This window comes from Xenopus laevis, chromosome 2L, assembly GCF_017654675.1.
Source record: "Xenopus laevis strain J_2021 chromosome 2L, Xenopus_laevis_v10.1, whole genome shotgun sequence".
Taxonomy (NCBI): domain Eukaryota; kingdom Metazoa; phylum Chordata; class Amphibia; order Anura; family Pipidae; genus Xenopus; species Xenopus laevis.
The window spans coordinates 138,943,351-138,969,437 of NC_054373.1; the positions used below are offsets into that span (position 1 = coordinate 138,943,351).

General features: G+C 38.8%; 1 protein-coding gene across 8 annotated transcripts in view; it reads left to right on the forward strand.

Moving 5' to 3' along the window:
* The first annotated feature begins 265 nt into the window (after window positions 1-265).
* LOC108707541 (diacylglycerol kinase eta) overlaps window positions 266-26,087 on the forward strand; it is a 157,941-nt gene continuing 132,119 nt past the window's right edge. For 3 of the 8 annotated variants that reach the window (XR_005965501.1, XR_005965502.1, XM_041582463.1), the window contains exon 1: window positions 22,864-23,364. Coding sequence is in view for 6 of the 8 variants with exons in the window: in XM_041582463.1 (XP_041438397.1) it covers window positions 22,942-23,364 (423 nt within the window). In the remaining 2 variants the exon portion in view is untranslated. Of the gene's footprint in view, window positions 829-22,861; window positions 23,365-26,087 lie in introns of those variants that run through there. The other 5 variants (XM_041582464.1, XM_041582465.1, XM_041582467.1 and 2 more) reach the window with 4 other exon arrangements.

Genomic DNA, 26,087 nt, shown 5'->3' on the forward strand with positions numbered 1-26,087 from the left:
AACTTCCATTGTGGATGGATAATGCTGCTATTTGTAGTGCATGAGAACAGTGTGGGCAGCACAGTCCTGCAAGCCAGGATGATCAGAATGTACTGCTCCAACTGACTGGCACAGGGGGCAGATTATCAAGTGATTGGGTATAAATATAGTTGGCTTAATTCAGCTGCCTGAGGGATGCTGGTAATTACTATAAAGTTCCCAGCACATGTGTAACACTACTAGTAAATCCAGCTGGATGGGCTGCACTTAGTTGATATGTATTAATTAGATGCAATGGCTTATTTTTCCAATCAGGTAACCTTACAAGCGCAGTGCAACAAGAGTTGGGGGGGCTGCACGTTGCACCTCCCTGACACATACTACAGATACCTGACGATTCTTATACAAGATATCCTTTGTACTGTAACATACACAGCCCTCAAGCTGCCCCTGCTGTGACCCTAAGAACCCCGGGAAGACGCTGCACTGAAGTGAAGCTATCTTGTACTGCGGGGGTGCCAGGACAGTGGTTGCGTCCCAGTCAATAGGAGGGAGGGAGCCGATGGGATGCGCCCAGACAGGGGCAGGGGAGAAGGAGAGGAGGCGGGAAGACACAGGAGGAGGAGGGGACACGTGTAAAGAAGGAGAGAGGAGAAGAGTTACTTTCACAATGACAGAGACACAGAGGAGCCGGTGCTAGTGAAGAGATACAGTAGCGGAAGGGAGCCCTCTCCTCGCTAACCAGCCGCAATTTGCTAGGAATTGCCCGTGTGATCGGTGCCGAGCTGCCTGGGAATGATGGAGAATATCTACCCCTACAGCCGCCGGAGCCCAGTTTGGGAAGAGCTGGTAAGTGCACGGGGCTCCCGGGTGTACGTGTGACTGTGCTCATTGCGCGGGGCGGCGGGGATTTTGGCAACTGTAGCTCCTGCCGTGTCGCTCAGAGGCCCCTGTAAATATCCGGCCAATAATCAGCAGAAACTTCCTCGCCAATCCCAGACTGTGCGCGACACCTGGGGAATAAGGTAGTAATGTCAAGAAGCAGCTCATCTCCAGCACAAACACTTGTCTTCTATATGGAGTGTTCACAGGGATCCTTCTCCAAATAATCTTACTCTCTCCCTCTGACTATATACAGTATGTTTGCAGAGTATTCAGCAGGTACAGCCTTTCTTCCTTCCTTCTGATTGTACCCATATGTAGGGCATTTAGATTCTGCCTTCTGACTATATATGTATATGTGCAGAGAATTCAGCAAGAACAGCCTTCCTTCTGGTTGTACTCATATGTAAGACATTTGCACTGTCTATACATCTCTACATATAATATGTGTGCAGAGTATTCATCAGGTACAGCCTTCCTTCCTTCCTTCTTATTGTACCCATATGTAGGGCATTGAGATAGTCTCTCTGCCCTCTGACTATATACAAATATGTGTAGAGAATTCAGCAGTTACAGCCTTCCTTCCTTCTGATTGTACTCATGTAGGACATTCACACTGTCTTACCTGATCTCATGTGTGCAGAGAATTCAGCAGGTACAGCCTTCCTTTCTTCTGATTGTACCCATATGTAGGGCATTCAGGTGGTCTTACCTACACTCTGACTATATACAATATGGGTGCAGAGATTCAGCATGACCTACCTTCCTTCTGATTGTACCCATATGTAGGGCATTCAGACTCCCTTACCTGCACTCTGACTATATAAAGTTCATGTGCAGAGAATTCAGCAAGAACAGCCTTCCTTCTTTCTGATTGTACCCATATGTAGGGCATAAAGATGGTCTTACCTGCCCTCTGACTAAATACAGTATGTGTGCAAAGTATTTAGCAAGAAACATCCTTCCCGCCTTTTGTGCCTGTATGTATTGCATTCAGGAACAGTCTTTATCTTTACATGCCCTCTGACAATATTCATGTAAAGAGTGTACAGAAATAACAACATTAACACCTGTTATCTCTTTCCTTTTACTGAGCATTCAAGGAGAAGGGTCTTGCCTATTTCCTTTGTTCTTGAATACCTATACAGAATTTTTAGAGAGACCATTCTTACCAAAGTTCTGACTGTATATCTGTGTGCTTAGAATTTAGAAAAATGCAGAGCATTCAGGAGAATAGTCTTTTTTTTTTTTTTCCCTTCGGTATCCTCTTATCAACCATTCAGAGGCAAGACAGTGGTCTCACCTGGCGTCTAGATCACTGAATTCAGAGAGAAAAGAACAGACTTGTATCTCTTTAAAGCGAAGACAGTATTGTACAACCTATTATTATTGTATCACTTATATGTCCTTCATATCACATTTCCACTTGTTCTCTAACTATATCCATTGCATACATGGCTTTATCTCTATTATTCAGCATTTGGAAGGAAGAGGCAGCCAGTGCATTGCCATCATACTTAGTGTATCCTATTTATTCAGCATTCATATTGTGTTACCTGCTCCTTTACTGTATCACTTATATAAAGCACAAACCCTTCAACTGTATCTATTATTTAAGATGATGCAATGTAAAGATTTTTACAATGGTAACCTTGTGTCTGACATCCCCTGATTTAAGTTCAAATAATCCCCTGTCCCTTTCAGAAAGCATCAAATTTCACTGTGTCCCTTATATGTAGAATTTAGGAGTCTGTTGTCACCCACCCTTAGCCTTCAGATACGTTTCCCCTACGAACTGATAGAACAGCACCAACTGCTAACTGCGTACCTAGTATTTAACATTTAGAAAATCATTACCAAACTTGTTTCCCTTACATCTATCTATCATACTTATAGCAGTTTATATACTATTTTGAAAGAAAGATTTTGGAGTAGCAGAATGTTTCCTGGTGAATCCTTGTGCAATTGGATACCCATTCAGTGTTTTAGGAATTTCTATGGGTCGCCTGCTGATGAAATGAACAGAATACATCATCACTAGTCCTTTGCATGTTTTACTGTACTAACTTTAGCATGTAGGATCAAGACACATGCAATTTGCATGTCAGCAGCAGTTTGCTACAAGAGTTGGGACTTGGGAGAGTGGCTGCCAAGAAGGTATTCCACTGAGGAGAGAGCTGTAACAAGAAGTGGGCACAAAATAAGTGGAGTAAATATACCAGGCATAGCAAAACCATGTTTATACCATATTTACTCTGTTCAGTTATCCTATTTAGGCATGGTTCCAAGTGAAAAAAAATACCCCTGCCCCAGTCAGCCATAGACAGCTAGTCTATCACTCAGATGACTAGTAGTGAGTAAAACAGTTGCAGCCTATTCCTATTACCCACTTTCTAATTTTCTCAAGTCCAGCATAGGAAATATTCTCACCTACACCCATTGCTTACATTCAGCACACATACTCTGCTAATGCTATGTTTGGCACACCGAAAACCCTTTAATCATAATATTTAGCTGTTTAATGGAACTCTTATCACCTCGTTATATTCCTTATATTCAACCTTTAGAGAGACCGATAGTCCTGGCACCTACCCCCTGTGTGTGTGTGTGTGTGTGTGTGTGTGTGTGTGTGTGTGTGTGTGTGTATATATATATATATATATATATATATATATATATATATATATATAATTTTTTTTTTTTTTCTTGATAAGAGAAAATTGTCACCTTCTCCATCACTGTGTCCTTTATACAGTTGTAGCATGTATTATTCATAAATCCGCTACCAAGACAGCTCCAGTCCTAATTAAATAGACACATTTTCAGTTTTTTTTCTTTAATTGCTTTTATTACTTTACTAATACGACTGTAGAACTTTGTACTTGATTGTAGCTAAACTGGCAAAATTCCACAATATTTTGGGTTTTTTATGTTAAATATTTTTTGGTTGGCTTTAAAGAAATACTGGCACCAGAAATCAAACTTTTATTTTATTACCATATATCATAACATTGTCTTTGCATGCAATTTATAATTTTGCCATAAAAGTATTTGCCTGATGCTTTAACGTTACATTTAACATCTGATCCCCCTTGTTCCAATATGAAGGGGCTGCCATATTTTGCAACAGTCATCAATAAGCATTAGAAACTAATTGACAGGTTGAGAAGGGACAGTCAGGTTTAGGATCTTCATTTAACAAATACTTAAAAAAAGCAGACCCATGAGCAAAAAATGATTAACATGACCCATAGAGAACTTTTAGTGCATTATTTACTAAACTCAGAATTTATGTCATTATTTTATTATAAAAAAACCCCACAACCAACGGATTTGACCTTATTTATTAATTAAAAAACCTGAAAACCAAATTAAAATCAAAGGAAAACCGAATCGTCCTATTTTTTTTTACTTTTTCCCCAAGAATCACTCAATTTTTTTTTGTGGTTTTTCTCTAAAACCCCAAATTTGTTTGGATTAGCAGGCTCAACCCAGCGCAAACCACTATGTCTTCAAATTGGGATAAGTGCCTCTATCATTGACTTATACAGGACCTCGCTTTTTGCAGCATCGGGTATAATAAAAAAAGTTTTTTATTTTTTAATGAAAAATTCAAGTTTTTATCCCAAAAAGTCAGACCAGATACATTTGAGGTTTATTAAATAACCCCCTTAATGAACATTAATATTTTGAAGAGTATTTTTTTCAAGGAATGGCGCTATATTCTGGAAAGATAACGTTCCAAAGCAAATACCCTGTAACCTGCCCTGTAACTGTGTATATGTCACCGTTCCTCAGATCAAGTGATTGGTTTCCATTGAACCCATATGTGCTTGCTTGTTTTCTTTTCTAGACGGCTGACCGTAGCAAACTACATGAATACTGGGTTCCTTTCCACAGATAAACCTCAAATATCATGTAATATTGGTTATCGTTGGTTTGCTGTCTGTAGTGAGTAGATCAGTGAAGCTGTGGTGCAGTGTGCAAAGAGCCAGTTTGATTATTGTGAGTATGGGCCTAGCCACCACTGCAGTAATCCCTGAAACTAACATTCCAGCTGGAAAGCTATAAATACACAGTTTAGTGACTCCATTTGCTGTCAGTGGCAAAACATTTCTGGGATTAAGAGTTGGCTCTTTCACTACTGTTTAAATTTAAATTGTTAAAATGCAATAATTTTTCCCATTAAAAGGATAATTTTCTGGATGAAACATCCATCATGCAGTAAGACTACTTGAACCCAAAGGGATTAAGCAAAATAATACTGTAATAATCATTTCCAAGAATTTCAAATGGCCGGAAAATTAGATTTTTGAAACCATGTAAAAATGCACGTGTTGCCACAAGATAACCCATTTAAAGGGAAACTCTACCCAAATACTACAAACATTTAAAACAAATTGAATCCATGTATATGTGTATTTTTAGTTTAGTGCTACCTATGTATGCAGCCTAATGAAATGAATTGTAATTTGAAGAAGCCTTCATTAAAAATTATTTGTAAATGTAACTGCTGTTAAAAGCAGACTTATTCTTGTCCCTTATTCTTGTTCTTCTTTTTCTCATCCTGACTACATGAAACCGTGCAGCTGTGTAAAAAATAGTCATCTCTCCTCCATCCAAGACTCCAGTTCCCACAATACTTTGCTTGCTTCAGTGATTCATCCTCATCTGAGGTCTGTTAATCACAGAATATGCAAGGCATTGTGGGAATAGGAGCAATGACTGGAGAAGTCCTGTGACAGCTGCAGCTACATTGTGTCGTTGGTATGTGTAGTCGGCCCCAGCAGTGCAGAAAATACAAAATAGCTTTAAAATCGTGGAAGAAAATTTTTTGTTTATTGATGTGCGGCCGGCCTGCACATCAATGTCGTCTTCATCTGACAAGATAAAATCTGATGGTGTCTGACTGAATTTCTTCCCGTTGAAATACAATGTTGTAGATGCATGAACAAACGACACCAACTTGATCTGATCCGACTTTACATTCTAGCTATAGGAGGATCCGATTTTTCCAATATCTGCAGCTTTAATCTGCCCTTGTATGGCCACCTTTACACATCTGGTGCTGTCGCATGATCAGATAAAATCTGACCCACAAAATCTGATCACAATCTCCTGTAGTTTTACCCTTAGGGATGGATTGTGGAGCAGAAGTCACCTAGAGACTGTTGAGGAGATCTGCCAACTGTTTCCATTGCACAGAATTTTGCTGAGAAACGGATAAAATATATATGATAATATGTGCAATTGGCCTCATCCCATCACTTTTCTGTTATTCCGGAAGCAGAACAGAAATTCCTTGCATACTCAGCAGTCTGAGTGACATGTACGAACAGAATTATGCAAAGGTGTTGGCTTCCCAAACAAATCTAACCATGTATAGCAAACGTTGGCTATTGAAGTAGAACTGTTGAGCCCTGAGAAGATTAATTGTTGTTTGCCTTGTAGTTTTATTCCAACTGAAAATAGATTATGTTCTAGCTCTTACTAGCAATAGAAAGTGTGGAACTGATAAAATGAGCAGCCTCTTTTTTGGCGGATGTGTATCTGCTTCTTAAATGGAGGTGCTCCTGAACACTTTAGTTATAGGATATAGTAATTAAAAAGTGCAGAGTTTACCCAAGGGTTTCAGATAGTTCACCGATAAATGCTATGTACAAATTGGTTGCTAGATCTATTATAAATAAGGACATATTTTTACATTGCCACCAAAGCCTTTGGGGGTCATTTCTATCTAAAGCAAAAAAACTAAAAAAGGGTTTAATTACATTTATTTATTTATTTTTAGCTGTGAAGGGGTAAAGTGTTGGAAAAGCAAAAGCAGTAATAAAAAGCTCAAAAGGACAATGTGTACTTCATTAATTTATTACAATTTAGAGTAATATTTGACCTTATTTGATGCCACAGTGCAACCTTCACTGCCACATCTTTTGTTCTAGAGAGTGAGAGTGCCGGTTCTACAATTTGTTGTGTTGGTTTCAAGGAGTGAAAAAAGAGGCTGTGCTAGGAATAAATAGGGAAGCCACATTTTGGTATCTTATGATCTTAATATTCAATATGATATATGTTTTCTGAACTAATTTTGAAACATTTTGTTATCTTTTATAGTTCTTATCTTACTCTTTTAGGGCATGAACCATATATTTTCCACATACTAATTTGCAATTAAGGTACATACTGCAGAGAAACCATGAGTGCAGCTTCACGGTAAGCTTCTAAATGAAATGCTAACTAGCCATTGTGCAAGCACTTTTGTAGCACTTTCAGGGGACTTTCAGGACTTGTGTGTGATTTTGGCTCTTTTATGCCTCATCACAGCAGCATAATTTAGACTAATAACTTTCCAGAATGTCACTGTAGCCAACAAAATTAACTTGGGTATTTGGGAAACTCCACCTCCTGTTAATTCAGAACTGGGCACGATGAAAACAATTAGAGTTAAGTCAATTCAAATTTGTTCAGAAGGTATTTTGCATAGGGATTTTCTGAGAAGCTGTAATGAGGAAGTATATTTCTTGTGGCTCATCTACTTAATTGCTTATTTTTGATTCCTGCTAATGAACAATAGGCTTTTTTGTATGACTGTAAAACACTACCTTGTTTTATGTATGTGGCCCTCTTATTGCCAGGGCTCAAGTGACATAGTGCCATATAACCAACAGGGTTTGTCAAAAGCTTGGTTCTTTCCTCTGAGAAAGAAATGGCATATACCTGCATGACAAATCTTACTTATAACATACCTTTTTGCTATTTGTATAGCAGCAGTTGTGTTTGCCTACAAATTAGCAGAGTTAAAGTGGCCAAACATTGTCCAAAACCAGATTCTTGTATATGAAGGATTGTCTACATTGGTAGCCTGTGCCAGTATATTCACAATATGTCTGATAACAATTTTGGTGAAAGCCATACAACTGAAAAATTGATGATTATGAACTGAATTCTGTTGGTAATAGGAATGTTAAGAGTCAATACAGCTAGCTAAGCACTTAACCAGGTCTACTGGCTGATGCACTATTGAGTTTCTTGCCCTTATTAGAGGTTTGTGTTCAAGCTCTGTAACAACGACCAAATGTTTTCTGCCTGTTTCTCTTGATACCTGGCTATTACTGATCTTGATGTGTATTCTTATTCACTTAAAGGAATTGCTCAGTGTAAAAATAAAAACTGGATAAATAGATAGGCTGTGTAAAATAAAAAATGTTTCTAATAAAGTTAGTTAGCCAAAAATGTAACGTATAAAAGCTGGAGTGACTGGATGTGTAACATAATAGCCAGAAAACTACTTTCTGCTTTGCAGGTCTCTTGGTTTCCACTGATTGGTTACCAGGCAGTAACCAATCAGTGCCATAAGGGGGGCATATGGGTCATAACCATTTTCTTTTGAATCTGAGCTGAATGCCTAGGATCAAAAGAAAACTCCCTGAACAGTTATGTCCCCTGGGACTCCCTTCAAGTTGCTCACTAAAGAGCTTAAAAGTTGGGTTCTGTTCTGTTATAATATTAGACATCCAGTCACTGCAGCCTTACATTTTTGGCTAACTAACTATATTAGAAACATTTTGTTTATTGTGCACAGCCTATCTAGTTACCCAGGTTTTATTTTTACACTGAATTGTTCCTTTAATGATTTCAGCACTTATGTGTCTACTGTTTAAACGTAGGTTCAAAACCTTTATTTTTTTAATCCATAAATTCAGCATACTTTCTCTTTTTAATGCTTGCTGAAAGGAGTTAATTAGATTATAATATATTTTTAGCACTATTATTATTATTATTATTATTATTATTATTATTATTATATTTCCTTTACTGGCTATTTTATTTTTTCCTACCTATCAAACAATTTTTCAGGGGAGAACACTGAAATATGTTTTTTTTTGTGTGACTTTCATTTTCAGATATATAAAATTTTGCATCATGAAAGAAATGTCCAAATAACATTGTTCCTTTGGCCTGAGTAGGTCTACGCAGAAGTGGGAAAACATGATTTTTTTTTTTTTTCAAAATGCACCAGTTAAAAGTGCTGCTCTGAACTGCACTGAAATCCATTTTTTAAAAGAGCAAACAGATTTTTTTTAAATTTAATTTTGAAATATGGCATGGGGCTAGACATATTGTCAGTTTCCCAGGAGCATTCAGGTCATGTGATTGCGCTCTCAAAAAATTCAGTCACTCTTTACTGCTACACTTCAAGTTGTGCTGATTATAAACCCCCTCTCTTCCCAACACAGCAGCCCATCAGCAGCCTATCAACAGAACAATGGGCAGCTAACCAGATAGGAGTTATGCGACACCAATGCTGAAATATTGGTTTGCATTGCTAAAATTCCTCACCTAGTGGTTAGATATAAGAATAGCACCAAAGCAGGAAAACCCCTGCTTTTTTCCTGCTTGGGGCTATTCTCGTGTTTATCGCTTTTAGCACTGCAAACACGACCCATGTCGTGGTATAATACAATGGGAAGGGGAGAAACAATAGCTGTATCAAAGCAGTTCCATTCTTCAAGGGGATGTTCACCTTCAAAACACTTTTTTTCAATTCAGTTGTTTTTAGATTGTTCCCCGGAAATAAAGACTTTTTTCAATTACCTTCCATTATTTGTTTTTACTGTTTTTCCAAAATCTAAGTTTAAAGTTGAATGTCCCTGTCTCTGGTGTTTGAGTCTGGCAGCTCAGTAATTCAGGCGCAGACTGTATCAATTCTAACAACTGCCTGTAATGAAACTCAGAGATTCTGCTTAGCAGGGACACGGATAAAAAATTTATCAACTAAATGTATCCATTTAGAACAGTTGACAGGGTCGGTAACCCCCCCCCCCCAGAGCTGCTTCAGAAGGTGAAAAATGACTTTACACTACTTTACAATATTAGAAAAACAGTCACACATAGAAAATGGAAAGTCAATGGGAAAAGTTGTTATTTCTGGTGATCTATCTGAAACCAACTAGTTGTTTGAAGGTGAACCACCCCTCTAAGTGCTGGCTCCTTCTCAAAGCTCAGGATCAGGCACAATGTACTGAGATGGCTGCCTCCACACCAATATTGTAGCTTAAAAACAATTGTTGGTTCAATAATAAAAATGTAAATAGTATTTTGGCATACATATGCTTAACCTGTTTAAAATTTATATTTGACACCTACTACATTTGTGACTGTGAACAATGTCAATTCGGACAGATTCCAAATTCATAGGGGTACACGCCAAGGCTGTCCGTTATCGCCTCTCCTCTTTAATGTGGCACTTGACCCATTACTAAGGCACTTGTTGCGACACCAAGACCTGCATGGTGTCGTAATAGGCCATTCAAGATTGCAGGTCACGGCATTTGCTGACGATATCCTACTGTTCCTTGGACAGCCTAAAACGGATATCCCAATAATCTTGCAACTAATCGAAAGGTTTGGTACCGTTGCAGGTTTTCAGATTAATTTAGATAAAACCGAAGCTTTGCAGCTGTGTCATTCGGACCTGGCGGATTGGCTCTCTCACTTCCCTTTTAAGAAAACCACGCATAGTATCAAATATCTCGGTATTAGATTGCCATCACATCATAAAGATACCTATGCCTTGAATATATGGTCGATAATAGATACCATTCTGCGGGAGATAAATCAATGGAAACATACTAACCTGACGTTTCTAGGTAAGATACACTTTATCAAAATGATCCTTTTTCCCAAATTGCTATATCCGCTGCAGATGTTACCTTATCACATAAAGAATGCAGATCTAAAAAAACTGCATCAAGCATTTCGACTGTTCATTTGGAATAAAAAGCGCTCAAGGATTAGTCTCTTTAAACTACAGCAGCCTAAACATTTAGGTGGAACTAACCTCCCGAATATCAGGGAGTATAATGAAGCAGCACTCCTCCGTTATGCTGGAGATTGGGTTCTAAACAGGGATCTTTATACCACAACATCTCTAGATTCCTACACAGCGTATAATCACTCCCTCAATTATGCCCTACATTTGCCACTTCACAAAATCCCTATCTCATTACGTGATAATTCTATGTTTATTGACACATACAAGGCTTGGTGGGCGGTCAGGAATAAACAAAAGTTGTCTGACTGTTTCTCCCTACCTGTCATGGTTGGATAATGAAAATTTCCCTATAGGAGTCCGAAATCCTATTTTATCGCAATGGAAAGATAAAGGGCTACAAAATTTACACGACATAATGGATACTGATCACACTGTCCTTTCCCAGGCTAAATTGCTGGACAAATTTCCATTTACAGCACATCATGTCTTCCTAACTTTGCAACTTCTTCACTTCGCAACGACTGTGATTACGAAAATGTCAGACATTGATAAAACTAACCCGCTTAATTCACTTTGGAATAATAGACGGGTGAACCGGACAACGTCACAACTGTACCAAACGATCAGAACACTGATAAACTTAGATGATATACAAAGACCAGGTTTTGCCTGGACCCTAGATATTCCAAATTACACAACTTCCGCTATTTTCCAACAACATGCAAAAATTATGAAGTTACTTCCAGTCAGTAGGTACCAGGAAATGTCTCTGCAAATATTGCATAATTCATATTTAACTCCAATCAGAAGACACAAAATGGGATATCTGCCCTCTGCTAACTGCCTCCGATGCCATTCCCCCAACGCGGATTTATTACATAATCTGTGGTCTTGCCCTTTCTTACAGACCTTCTGGAAGGAGGTTGCTAACTATGGTGCTCAGATGACTGGTAAACCAGTTAATGCGCAATTAGAATGGGCACTATTTAGTGACGTTACTACTTTGGCACGTTTTTCGAAATCTGACAAAGATTTCATGGGGAAACTGGCTGCGGCGGCCCGTAAAACGATTCTGCAACAGTGGCTTAATAACGATTCCCCCTCCATGGTAGTAGTAGTAAAACAAAAATTACATTTCATTTTTCACATGGACTGGTTAGAAACTACGATTAAAAAGGAACTGAACACTGAAAAATTTTTTATGACATGGTCGACATATATAGAATCTTTACCTATGTTACTTAGGCACCTTACAGTAAACACATTTCGTTACACAACCTGGTACGATACAGCGCTACTTACGGAACATCCAAGGGTCATGGAATCGTCCCAGTATCTTAGTGATCAACAACTAGACCAACTACGCACCAGTCAAGCGCCCCCCGGGAGCCATCTCACCAACAGGTGTATTAGGCTCTTATTCACGGAATCCTATATAGGGACTCTCTCTGATTATCAAAGTACTTTGTCTGAGCTGTTTGTTTAGTTTAATTTGTTATTGCTACTCTTATTACAACATGTCTATTATATGAACATAATGTTACGAAACTGACATATACTTTCTATTTTTGATCATATCTATGTAACTATTATGTGAAGATCCTTTAATAAAAAACAAGTTTGAAAAAAATGTAAATAGTAGCATGAATTATTTGCAATGTAGACCGTGTAATTTAGAATTAAAAACTAAACCATAAAAATCATGACATGGATAGTGGATTAACAAGTTGCGTGCACTCACCCTCTTAGATCCACGGGTACTAATCCACCGTGCTACAACATAGTGAGCGTCCCCGGATCCAGACGAATTAATATAGATTCAGCAATTGTACTATGGAGCACACAGGTGGTTGTGGAAAAATCAAGTCTTCTTTATTGAAAAAATGGTTTTAAAAACATCAGATCAATGTACATGTGGATATGACATCCCCCACACTTGACGCGTTTCGTGGCATCTCGCCACTTCCTCAGAAGCATAGGGAAACCCACCCCCAACACCGTTAATAAAACCCCAAGACCCAACCCCTAAAAACATTAAACCAATCAGGTCATTAATTATATAATAATGATCGACATTCTTGATCAGAAAACACAGATTTCTCTGTTTATGCCACCTACTGGTCAGGTCAGGCTAATCTGGGAAATAGAACTTTGTCACAATCTATATTAACAATGTTGCAAAAAGCTTATAAAAGACTTTTAGAAATATAACACTTAAATAGCAACATATTATGAGTAGTCAAATGGTATAAGATATCCTGTTCTGTCACAGACTAATATAGGTCATAACGTGGGGATGAATATAGGAAAACACCAAAAAACAGTAAACTAAATATTAATCAATATTATATATATTAACGTGCAAATCATATCGATGAAGATGTAGGATCTCCAGGAAGTCAGAATTTAAGTCACGTGGGTTTTGGGGGCAATAATAATGATGTTTGGGTAGATCCCATTATTACTTTTGACTTTAAAGATGAATGTGCCCTGATTAATCTAGATGATTTGTCCCATGAGAATGTTTCCTTACAGGTTGATGATCCCCCAGTGGTATACTCTAATTTGAAAAGGCCATCTAGCTTTTACCCCATGCAATCAAAAAGTAACTATATAGATACCTTTCATAAATTAGTACAACGAGATATTGAAAGGATTGGGATGAAAGTGGGTGTGAATCCTCCGCTTAAACCAAGGAATTTAAGTAGAGGGGAATACAAAGCATTGAAAACCTTGAGTAAAAATGCTAACATAGTGGTGAAAAGTGCTGACAAAGGCGGGTCAGTAGTTGTTTTGGATTCCACCACTTATGAATCAGAAATCTTGAGACAACTAGGTGATACAGAGACGTATAGACGTTTGGATTCAGATCCAACAAGTATGTTCCAACATAAATTATTAACACTTTTGTCATTTGCACGGAGTATGGGAGTGATCGGACAGGCTGAATTTGAATTCATCCATTGCAAGGATCCGATCATTCCAATATTCCACGTTTTGCCTAAAGTGCATAAATCGCTGGAGGATGTGAAGGGTCGTCCCATAGTGGCCAGTATAGGCTCTCTCACAGAGAACTTGTCGAAATATGTGGATAGACTATTATTACCATTGGTGTTTAAATTACAGACATATTTGAGAGATACAACCATGTGTCTGAATAAGATGGCTAGTGTGACATGGAAACCGGGCTATAGATGGTTTTCTATGGATGTAGTCTCTCTTTACTCATCTATAGATCACGAAATGGGTTTACAAGCTATAGGTTTTTGGTTGGCACTGACAGAAGCCTTTCCACCGGTACAAAATGAAGTAATAATGGAGGCTATTGAATTTCTACTAAATGCTAATTACTTTCTTTTTGATGGACAATTTTATTTACAGTTACGTGGGGCCGCAATGGGGGCATCGTTCTCTCCTACCTATGCGAATTTGGTTATGGGCTGGTGGGAAAGGATCTTCATTTTTGGAGACCAGAATCCCTACAGACATCAAATTATACGCTTCTATAGATATATCGATGATTGCATTGGTATTTGGGAAGGGGATGATGCCTCCTTTGCGGCCTTTGTTACGTATTGTAATCATACAGTTAGAGGGATACAGTTCACCTATGAAATCAATGAGACAGAGATACCGTTTCTGGATGTAGTTTTTAATAGCCATGAGGGGAAGATCTCTACAGACCTTTTCCGCAAGGCTATTACTCGTAATACTCTTCTCCATGCAGAGAGCAGCCATCCAGAGGCGTGTTTGAGGGGCATCCCAGTTGGGCAATTTTTGCGGTTACGCAGAGTCTGCTCTTCTTGGGATAGTTTCCATGCACAAGCTATGCGCTTGTGGGATCGTTTTGCGGAAAGGGGCTACAGTGAAGATATGATCAAAACAGCGTATGATAAGGCGGTATTAGCAGATAGAGAGCAATTATTGCGTCCTAAGTCCAAGTCTGAGGGAGGTTCTGGTGTGTGTCGTGTCCAGAGAGGACAACCTGTTGTTCGATTCTGTACCACCTATAGTCGAGACACTTACTCGATCAGGAGGAGTGTGAATAAATATTGGGGGGATACTTTTACAGGACCCTGTTTTGGCTAAATTTTTAGATAAAACACCCTCCTTTGTGTATAAAAGAGGGAAGAATCTGGCATCCTATATATCTAGAAGTCTATATACGTCTAAGGGACAAAGTGAGGATAAACCTTGGCTAAAGTTTAAGGGGACCTACAAATGTGGCCGCACAAGATGTAAATCATGTTCATGGATTAATATATCTAAACAGTTCCAGAGTTCAGTGGTGGGTACTGTATATGATATCAAGGAATATTTTAACTGTATGTCGAAAGGTGTGATCTATTTGGCGACATGTAAGTGTGGGGCCCAATATGTGGGTAAAACCATTAGAAGAGTGGGCACTCGCATTTTGGAACATATTTCAGCAACTGACCGATTGGACACCAAATCTGCAATAGCCAAACATATACTCAGGGGCCCGTTTGTATGTCTTTTCAAATTATAGATAGACCCCCCAGAAATATAAGAAAAGGTGATTTGGATCAGAAATTATTGAGGCTGGAAGCCTATTGGATCTTTTATCTAAAAACTACCGAGCCTTTTGGGGGGCTTAATAGAGAATGGGAGCTTTCTTGCTTTTGTAATTGATGTACTTCCTAAAATTTAGTTTTGTTTCTATATTATTTATAGTATTGATTGTGTATAATATACTTATCATTATTTTTTTACGTTAATATATATAATATTGATTAATATTTAGTTTACTGTTTTTTGGTGTTTTCCTATATTCATCCCCACGTTATGACCTATATTAGTCTGTGACAGAACAGGATATCTTATACCATTTGACTACTCATAAGATGTTGCTATTTAAGTGTTATATTTCTAAAAGTCTTTTATAAGCTTTTTGCAACATTGTTAATATAGATTGTGACAAAGTTCTATTTCCCAGATTAGCCTGACCTGACCAGTAGGTGGCATAAACAGAGAAATCTGTGTTTTCTGATCAAGAATGTCGATCATTATTATATAATTAATGACCTGATTGGTTTAATGTTTTTAGGGGTTGGGTCTTGGGGTTTTATTAACGGTGTTGGGGGTGGGTTTCCCTATGCTTCTGAGGAAGTGGCGAGATGCCACGAAACGCGTCAAGTGTGGGGGATGTCATATCCACATGTACATTGATCTGATGTTTTTAAAACCATTTTTTCAATAAAGAAGACTTGATTTTTCCACAACCACCTGTGTGCTCCATAGTACAATTGCTGAATCTATAAAAATCATGACAGAATCCCTATAAATGTAGTTGCAGCTCAGGGATGGAACTAGGGTAGGCAGAAAATACATTTGCCTATGATGCACATGAGGGGGCACTAGGCACATCTCTATTCTGCCTAGCAGTGCCCGGTTAAGAATAGGTGTCCCAAGTCATAGGGTTTTTTAAGCAGACTGCAACCACATTGTCATCAATGTCACTAAACTTCAATAACATTGAGTTGTCATAAGCACTTATACCCAATTATGGATTTTGAAGTCACTGAGTTCAAGCAAATCACATTGATTCAATTATATGGGTATTAAATTGCACAAGCGCAGTTGATAATGCTTCCATTTAAGTTGAAGTAGACTCTTTAAAACAAACTGATTGCTATTGGGAAATGCATGTATGGTGTGTGTTACAGGTTCACATAACTGGATCCACTTGACTTTAAAGGTCTTTAAAATCAGTAAGCTAAAAAGTTCTTAGAATATACTTTGCTTCAGGGTATTGATCAATAAAGCCTACCTGGCATTCTGTTATGGTTTGGCTGTGTCCCTGATCACTGGAAAAAATGGAAGCTATTTTATATTGCCTCTTTAGGCTAAGGCCACACTAGGCGATAGCGCCGCGATTTGACGACTTTTTGGCGACTTTTAAGCCGCAATCGCTGGGGAAACTTTTGCGCTGGCGTCTATGGGGAATCGCGAAAAATCGCCAGCGTAAAAACACACGCGGCGATCTTTTTTCTACTGTCGCTCGAAATTGCCTCGCTAGGCGATTTCGAGCGACAATAGAAAAAAGATCGCCGCGTGTGTTTTTACGCTGGATTCCCCATAGACGCCAGCGCAAAAGTTTCCCCAGCGATTGCGGATTAAAAGTCGCGGCGAAAAGTCGCCGCGAGTCAAATCGCGGCGCTATCGCCTAGTGTGGCCTTAGCCTTACAGTATCAGGCATATACATTGCCAGTGCAATCAGCATATGAATATAAATGGACAGATTATTGACCTCAGAAAATATTTCCATATGAAGTGGAATTACACCAAACACATAGCAGGATGCACACCCCTAGTTCCCTTCTCTAGTTGAAAGGATTGGATTAAAATGTTTTTTTATTTTTCTACTTCCTTGCCTAATTTGTTTCTTTAGGAAGTAAAGTAGTCATGACAAGTGACACAGCAGCATTTTTATTACTGAGTTAATAAATATGACAGATTATTAAAATGCCCTGGTCATATTTCACGTATCTTCTTTAATATGCAGGTAAGCAAGAGGTATGCCTTGAAAGGAAGAGGCAGGTCTGGTTAATGTTCTCATCCTTAAAGCACTGTGAGCAAACATATATGGTGTATATTTTTATGGCCACATGCTATATAATAACTCAGGAGCAAGGAATGGTTGTGTAGGACAACACTGCTTACATTACTGATAAGAGGAAATGGGTTTTGGTCAAAATAAGGATGGTAAGAGTAGAATTGCAGTGTTCTTTTATTTAAACAAATGGATGGAAAATATGACAGTGGTAACAAGCAGAAACTATGTAATCACAGTCAGTGCCCCAAACAAACCTAATAAAATACATAGAAAGGTTGAGGGAGGTGGGGGAAACTCCTGTAAAAGGCAGAACAAAGCGCTCTCTCTTGTGACACTGCTCTTGAAGGGTTAAAAGTATGGAGGAGGCTTCCCTAATAAGGTGCTATGCTACCCTTCACCGTTTTGGTTCTGTGCCATCAAATGTAGCATGCTAGCAAACAGCCAATCACAGCCAACTAAGGACCCTTCCCTTGCATGGGGTAATGCTGCAGTATCAGTAATCATTTCCTATCCCACACTTCTTCTGTAAGACCTTTTATTTTAATTGTTGTGAGTATATGAGTTAAGAAACGTACATTTTTTTAATGAAATTCTCAATTTTGCAGTTTACTATTCTGCATCAATCAGAAGAAAATTCAAAGTTCAGGACAAATCCACAGCAGTAGTCTTAGACTGCAATTAATTTTATTGGGAACGTGAAGAACACAACATGTTTCGGGCTAGGCCTAGGCCGAAACATGTTGTGTTCTTGACGTTACCAATAAAATTAATTGCAGTCTAAGACTACTGCTGTGGATTTGTCCTGCACTTCGAAATTTCTTCTGATTGACTTTATCGGCGATTGACACAGGATACCCCGCAGGACAACCAACATTTGAGGATGACTATATTGTACTAAGGGGCCCATTTACTGACATTCATATTTTATTCTTTCCCATGAATTGTATTTTTATACAAAAAAAAAAAAAAGGTATGAAGAACCATATTATGGAAAAAAAAAACCCAGGCCCCGAGCATTCCGGATAACAGGTCCCATACCTGTATTAGTATTCTGATTAGTTCCGTATATTTATTAATTTGTTTTATTTACATTCAAATCTTGGCATTTGTAGAAACCACTAAAATCAGAATGTTGATCAATGCCCCCCATGTCAACATGAAGGTGATTGCTGTTTTGTCACATACAACACACTACCTCTGTAATCGCCTATATTAGAATAAATGTGGTGAAATCACTGTTGTTGATGATCATGAGGAAGGAGCCACAGTAATTTGTTCTTTTGGCTCTACCTTACACATCTACACAAGCGTTGTTGATGATAAAATAATATAAGAAAAGTAAACAATACAATTCCAGATTAGCTAAAATGACTTTATAAATACAACATTGTGCAATCTATTAATTTTTTTTCCAGCCCAGCAAACCGCTTTAAAAAAACAGGGGTGTCAATAAATATTTTTCATGTGAATTAAAACCCAAAATGTTAAGCAACGAGGCAAGCACAAGTACATTTGTAGGGAGTGGACATTAAAAATAACATTGTGTTGATAAAGTTGGTATATAGGATTAAACACTTTTGTGCTGGGACTGAATGAAAGTCTTTTTGTGTAATGCCATATTCTGTAAATGTTTTAGACAAGTATTATACTTATCTATAAAATAAGTAGTTTGGGGTACTTTCTGGAAGTTGATTACATTTGCACTCATAGCTCTATTTCCACTTGGTGTATGCAGGACCACAGGATTAGGTGCCTGGGACTAGGGTACCCATGAAGGTTTTTCAGATTGAGAAATTTATCAGATTGAAATTAAATGGGGCCAAAATACATAGGGGCACACCCTCCGTTCTAGAATTGGCAGTCCCAATTTAGGGTAATCTCTTACTTGATATGTTTTGTCATCCTTGCATATGGTGTTCGTGCACGACAAACAGTATTTATTATGCCATTGTTTTAATGGAATATGAGTGTATTTATTAATGTGAAGTGTGAGTTTCATATATTAGTTCGTTGGGACTAAAACTGGTAACCATGTATAGTTGTATTTCTATTTACTTTAAATAATATAGGGAATAGAGTACATTTTAGGAAGTACAGTACCAAGTATATTCCCTCCTTGTGTGTATCAGATTGTTGGTACTGAAGTTGTGGCAGAAGTTTCCTGCGTGCCCTATACGCAACTTTTCATGGGTTGTTTATTACTTCTTAGTAGTCCTCCCTCCTACCTCCACCTTCCTTCGTTTCTCGACCCAATTTCACTGATCTCACTCGTCCTGACCCTAAAAACAAATTATAATTGTATCTCTAACCCTAACCTAGGATTTTGGAGATGACATTGGGGGCTTACATAGTACAGAGGAGGCATGAGCAATAAGGGAGTGGCGGGCGAGGTCTGAAAACTGTTGCATGATACACACATTGTTGGGTGCATGTATATTAATGTATGCTCCATCTTTGCAGACAGACAGTTCCAACTGATGTGCAGTGATACTTCTAGTTTATATAATCCAGGTGCTTAATGGCACAAACCTTTTGCTCTGTAAATCTGAAGGCTGGATCTCAAAACCCTGCTGTGTTGTGGTTGTCTACAGAGATTTTGGCTTTAATGGGTTGTTTGCTTTAGTGTATCATAGTGTCCCATTCTTAGCAACATTTAAATGATACTTCATTTTTCATAGTTTTTTTTTTTATTGTTTGCCTTCTTATTCTGCCTCTTTCCAGCTTTCAAATGGGGGTCACTGACCCCGACAACTAAAATACTATTTCTTTGTGAGGCTACAATTTTATTTTTTGAATTACTTTTTTTTGTTTGGGACCTCTCCTATTCACCTTCCAGTCTCTCATTCAAACCTCTGCCTTTTTGCTAAGGTAAACTGGGCCTACATACTGGAGAGCATCTGAAGCTAAATAATTAAAATAACACAAAATAAAAACCAATTGCAAATAGCTTTAGAATATGTATGTTTGTATTATACTAAAAGTGAATTTAACGGTGAACCACCCTTTTAAGAGATGAAGCCAATATAACAATTTCTAGCACAACACAGATATTTTGTGCGTTGTTGGTGATAGGTCTGTAAGAAAGATAAAGGCATAAATAATTAAATGGCAAAATATGGGCTTTAATGAACCACTAGGCACTCCTACTCACACTAGTAATACAGGCTCCTAGGCCATGAACTTAGCAAGATATCTAGACTTTTCTCATTTCAGTCTGACTTCTCCTGCCCCCTCCATTTGTCTCTCCACTTAACCAGTCTTGTTTGGACTGCATTCCCAAACATTTGCCATGTCACACACAGGCACACGTACTAGGAATGAAAAAAAAAAAATCAGCTGGTTCAGCATAAATAAAGCTAGAAATTTTAGATTTGATCAAAACCCATTTCACCGTCACTGTTTTTAAGATTGGGAAAATGTCAGTTGATGAAAGCAATTCATGCCTAGGCTACACTCTTCAATTAAAGGAAGACTTTACCTGCAAAATGAACACTTAAGCAACAGATAGTTTACATCATGTTAAGTGGCATATTAAAGAATCTTACCAAACTGGTCTATATATTTAAGAAAATCTTGCCCTTTTACATCTCTTGCCTTGAACCACCATTTTGTGATGGTCTGTGTCCTGCTTCAGAGATCACCTGACCAGAAATACTACAGCTCTAATGGTAACAGGAAGAAGTGTGGAAGCAAAAGAAAGAACTCTGTCTGTTAATTGGCTCATGTGACCTAACAAGTATGGTTTATTGGTATGTTTGTGTTCACAGTGAATCGTATGATCCCAGGGGGCGGCCCTTATTTTTTTAAAATGGCAATTTTCTATTTATGATTACCCAATGGCACATACTACCAGAAAAGTATATTATTATGAAAATGGTTTATTTACATGAAGCAGGGTTTTACATATGAGCTGTTTTATGCAATATCTTTTTACAGTATATAAAGACTTGCATTGTTTGGGGGGTATAGTTTTCCTTTAAATTATTTTTTTTTTTAATTATATGGGATCTTGCATGGACTTCCAGTGGATAGCAAAATAGAGCTTGTTGTAGAATAGAACTTGCCATCCATAACAGAAGATCATGGGCATCGGGAATCATTCTAATAATATGGGTATCTTGAAGAGTTTTTATTTTGACTTGAAACACACTTGGGGCATATTTATTATGCTGTGTAAAACTAAATTCACAGAAAAGCTGTGTAAAATAAATGGCGAATTTATCAAGGTGTGTGTAATTTTACGCCATGCGAAGGCCGGATTTGTCCAACATTATTTTACATTGCTTCCGACAGAAGTCAAGGTGAAGCCTGGGGATGTGTGTTGTATTATCCCACTGTTTTTTTTTTTACACAGCATAATAAACATGCCCCATGGTCTCTAGCAATGTTCCCTCTAATTCCTTCTCAGCTATGTGTGATTTTGTGCGCAGATTTTAAACTTTTGTGCACAGTTTTTAAAAAACTGTGCTCTGGTCAGAATTAATACAAACGTTTGTGTTTTCACTAAAAATTCTTTTAGATTTATCAAGGGTCGAATTTCGAAGTACAAAAAACTTCGAAATTCGACAATCGAATTAAAAAACTTCGAATTCGAATATCGAATTTGAAGTTTACGTTTTTCAACAAATTTGGCAATCCTGCGGTCGAATAAAAATAGTTAACATCAAACGATTTGCATCCAACGATTTTAGCGATCGATCGAAGGATTTTCCTTCAACCTCTAAAGACTTAGAAAATGGTTGTAGAAGGTCCCCATAGGCTAACATAGCACTTCGGCAGGTTTAATTTGGCGAAGTATTGAAGTCTAAGTTTTTTTTAAAGAGACAGTACTTTGATTATCGAATGGTCGAATATTCGAACGATTTTTATTTCGAAACTAAGTCAAAGTAAATTCGAAGTCTCCAAGAAATTACTTTGAATTTCGAATTTTTTTACTTCGAAAATTTCCCTCGAATTCACTTTGACCCTTTAGTTTTTGCGGGATTTACTTGTACTTTAAATCTTATTTTTACTACGTCCATGTTCCCAGCATTTTCACTTCCTTTGTAATTGTCTTTATTTGAATGGGAAACGGATCTAGGCAGGTGTAGCAGGAAGTCAAAGTGCATAATGATCTCTAAAACCGATTTGTAACCCTATATATAATATAGATGTAACAAGCGAATGCGTTGCTGCTGAGCTCCAGCGGTGAATAGCCAGTGGTGACACAGCCTTCCCCACGGGACTGTATTGAACATTTTGTCTCTGTCCACGAGCAGAAACTCAATCGCTTGCGCGCATGCTTCTTTAAACGTGATATGTGGGTTAAGTGAGCACCTCTAGGGAAAGCTCAGTGTGCGGTTAGCGGAATGAGAGGAAAGGGCGCACTGGTGGCTCTGGTGCTGCAATTTCATTGGCCGTGAGGGAAGCTTAGAGCCGCACATCATTTCCTCAGATGCCCGAGATAGGGAGGGGGCGATGATAATTTCCTAGCGCTGACAGGAGCCTGTTGATATGTGATGGGAGGGGTGGGAGGCGGGGAGCCGGTTCCTTGGGAGGTGACAGAGCGGATTTCAGGGGCCTGAAATTGAATAGGACATTCCCCCTCTGTAGAGGATTATAGCCCACATTTTGGCTTGTTGTGCTCTCAGGGCGCGGTTGATATTATTGGGCTAAGGGCGGGCCATGTGAGGCGAGACGGGGAGATTGGGAGGTTGTGGTCAGTGGGCTGGGCTAAGGGTCGAGAGGCAGGATGTGGGCGGGGCAGGCGTGGTACTTGTGCTCAGCTGAGGTTGCGGGGGCGGTATATGGGCGGTGGCCGTGGGAGCGGTGGGTTGTGCTTGTGTCTAAAGGGGCGGTACCAGTTCGGACAGAATTCGGTAAGTGGGTTGAGTTAAGGGCGGGGGAGATGGAATGGGGGCGGTGTCGGTCGAAGATGGCGGCCAGGCGCTTCGCTGTGCCCCTGGCCGGTAAAAGGGGAGCAGTGAACCTGGCTGACACGGACTGCTTTGTTTTTTCCCAGCAGGAGTGCGACAAGATGTCAAGCTCAATGAGGGAGCCTGCGGTGGCCCCTGGAGTCCCTACGGGAGACGAGTCCTCTGACAGCGAGGGGGAGCATGAGGGGCCGCAGAAACTCATCCGCAAAGTGTCCACCTCGGGGCAACTCCGCAGCAAGGTAAGACATGTCACTCACAATGCCCTGCTGTATACTTTACAATTCCTGTGCCCGCAAGCACTTTTGCCTTCCAGGGCTGCTGACAACCGGTGTGCTGCTGTGCTGCTCCTACTAGCATTGCCTGTTGCTACTATCATTGGCTTTTGCTACTATCATTGCCTGTTGCTTTTCCTCTTACAAATGGGCTCTGGCCTTGGGCGCACATTAGTTCCAATTTGCATTGGCAGCTCATGAAGTTGTTGGATACACAGAGTGTTGCCAGCCACTGGTGTTGTTGTCATATTCAAGAGGCACATGGACTGCTGACTCCTTAATTGCCTAGCTCCATTCAATGTGAAATGCTGGGTGCAGATTTATATTGGCAGGTTTTGGAGCTGGCCTCCATCTGGGTGCTGTTAGAGGGTGCCATCAGGGATTGTATTGTCCGCTCCTGTCATTTACACCTCTGGAATAGGTACTTTTACCCTTCTAGAGATGCTGTAGTTCACTGCCAGTTGCTATGCTAAGCTCCTTTGTGTACTGGCTGCAACTGTCATTTACTTTGTGTGCTGTTAAAGGAGAACTAAACCCTAAAAATTAATATGGCTTAAAATGCCATATTTTATATACTGAACTTATTGCACCAGCCTAAAGTTTCAGCTTGTCAATAGCAGCAATGATCCAGGACTTTAAACTTGTCGCAGGGGGTCACCATCTTGGAAAGTGTCTGCAATACTCACATGCTCAAAGTGGGATTTCTGGGAATGCTTATAGGTGTCCGCTGCTGGCTTTGACTATAGGTGCCTGTGCTACGGCCAGTGTTCCCTTTAAACACTGCACTCCTGTACAGACAATTCTAGTGTACACATGTTTCTTCATCTACTGACATCATTCTGCACTTCCCTGATTCCACCAACTTCCCTGCATACATATGTGGGCTAATGTAATGAAATGTCATAAGTTTCCCCATGTCTAGAGAATGCAGACCATTAAATGCTACCTGCTGACTGGTTACTATGAGTTACTAGACCGATACATTTTAGAGCATTTAGTGCATTATCCCATGGATTTTTAAAGGGGTTGTTCCCCTTTAAATTTACTTTTAGTATGATGTATAGAGTGATATTCTGAGACAAATTGTATTTGTTTTTAATTTTTTCTTGTTTGTGCTTTTTGTGTTGTTTACATTTTTATTCAGCAGCTCTGGTCGCTAGGGTCCAAATTACCTTAGCAACCATGCACTGATTTGAATAAGAGACTGGAATATGAATAGGAGAGGACCTGAGTAGAAAGATGACTAATAAAAAGTAGCAATAATAACAAATGTGTAGCCTTACAGAGCATTTGTTTTTAGACGGGGTCAGTGACCCCCCATGTAAAAACTGGAAAGAGTTAGAAGAGGAAGACAAATAATTAAAAACTATAAAAAAATAAATAATGACCAGCAATTGAAAAGTTACTTAGAATTGGTCATTCTATAACATACTAAAAGTTAACTTAAAGGTGAACCACCCCTTTAAAAGCATACGAGGAAGAATATGATTTGCACATGCAGTCTACAAAAGGTTACAGGGAAGGGACCAGCCACTGGCTTTGCCTCTGGACATTTATAAGTTCTATTTTAAGGCATGTACACTTGGGGGCAAAGAGATCTAAATGCAAATAAGAAAGTAGCCATGTCCCACACACTTTTGTGAGACAAGGAGCTACCACAAGAGCAGGCATCATTTATGATCCATCTGACATTTTACAGAATCTCCATGTGTACAGTGCACTTCCCATACAGATCCACGATCCCTTAATCTAATTGCTGGTCAGTGCTCCACACAGGCGTGTAAAATGGATGTATGTGTGTATATTGTTTAAAGAAGTGAGTACACCACATTTATCATCTGCTAGGAAATACTTGTGTAGTATCAATGTCTAGTTATGGTTGTCTAAATAAAACACAGTGTGACCATTTAACAGTGGTTTAATTTAGACCAGAACCGGAGATGTGCAGAACAATGCCCTTCATTATTATTCTATAAGGACACTTAAAGCCATAAGTAATTACAAAGTTGGTTAATTAATAATAGGATGGCTATGTCAGTCTTCATTAGTAAATGCCCAGTGTTTTCGATACTACAACTCTTGTCAGTTTCGTAAATTTTTACTCACATTTTTGGTTTCTTTAACCCTTCTAATGTAGGCCAGGGGTGCCATTACTTTTTTGCATTTAACACTATGGGAAATTTACATTTTAAGGCATTGGGGTGCTTTTTAAGTGAATATGCTTAGCAGCCCTACACTGTAAGTTCTGAATATACCAGCCAGTATTAACATTGGGCTTCACTTGCAGTTGAAAAACTAATCTTGCCAATGCACTACAATTACACTACAATTTACAATGCCAGGGTTTGTTGTGTGTAAACCCAGTGTTTAAAACTTTAGCTTGTTTGTTTCCAGAAAAGCATTGGACTGCAATATTTAGCTTTACATGCCATTTTATAGTACAGCAGTATATGCAGAGTTTACATTAAGGTAGAGCGGTAACATTCAGTCAACATGATTCTAATTTTTGTGGAAATGCCCATATTATGGCAAATGCCTCTTTGTAGTTGTTTTATGCTGAGGAACTCTGACTTGTGCATTTAAAGTGATACCAGCCTATTGGTTGAAGTTTGTGCTGTACAGTACATTTTTTATTCAAATGAATGGGAAGATGCAGTCAGAGGGAACAGGTGTTTTAGTTGCCACGCTTT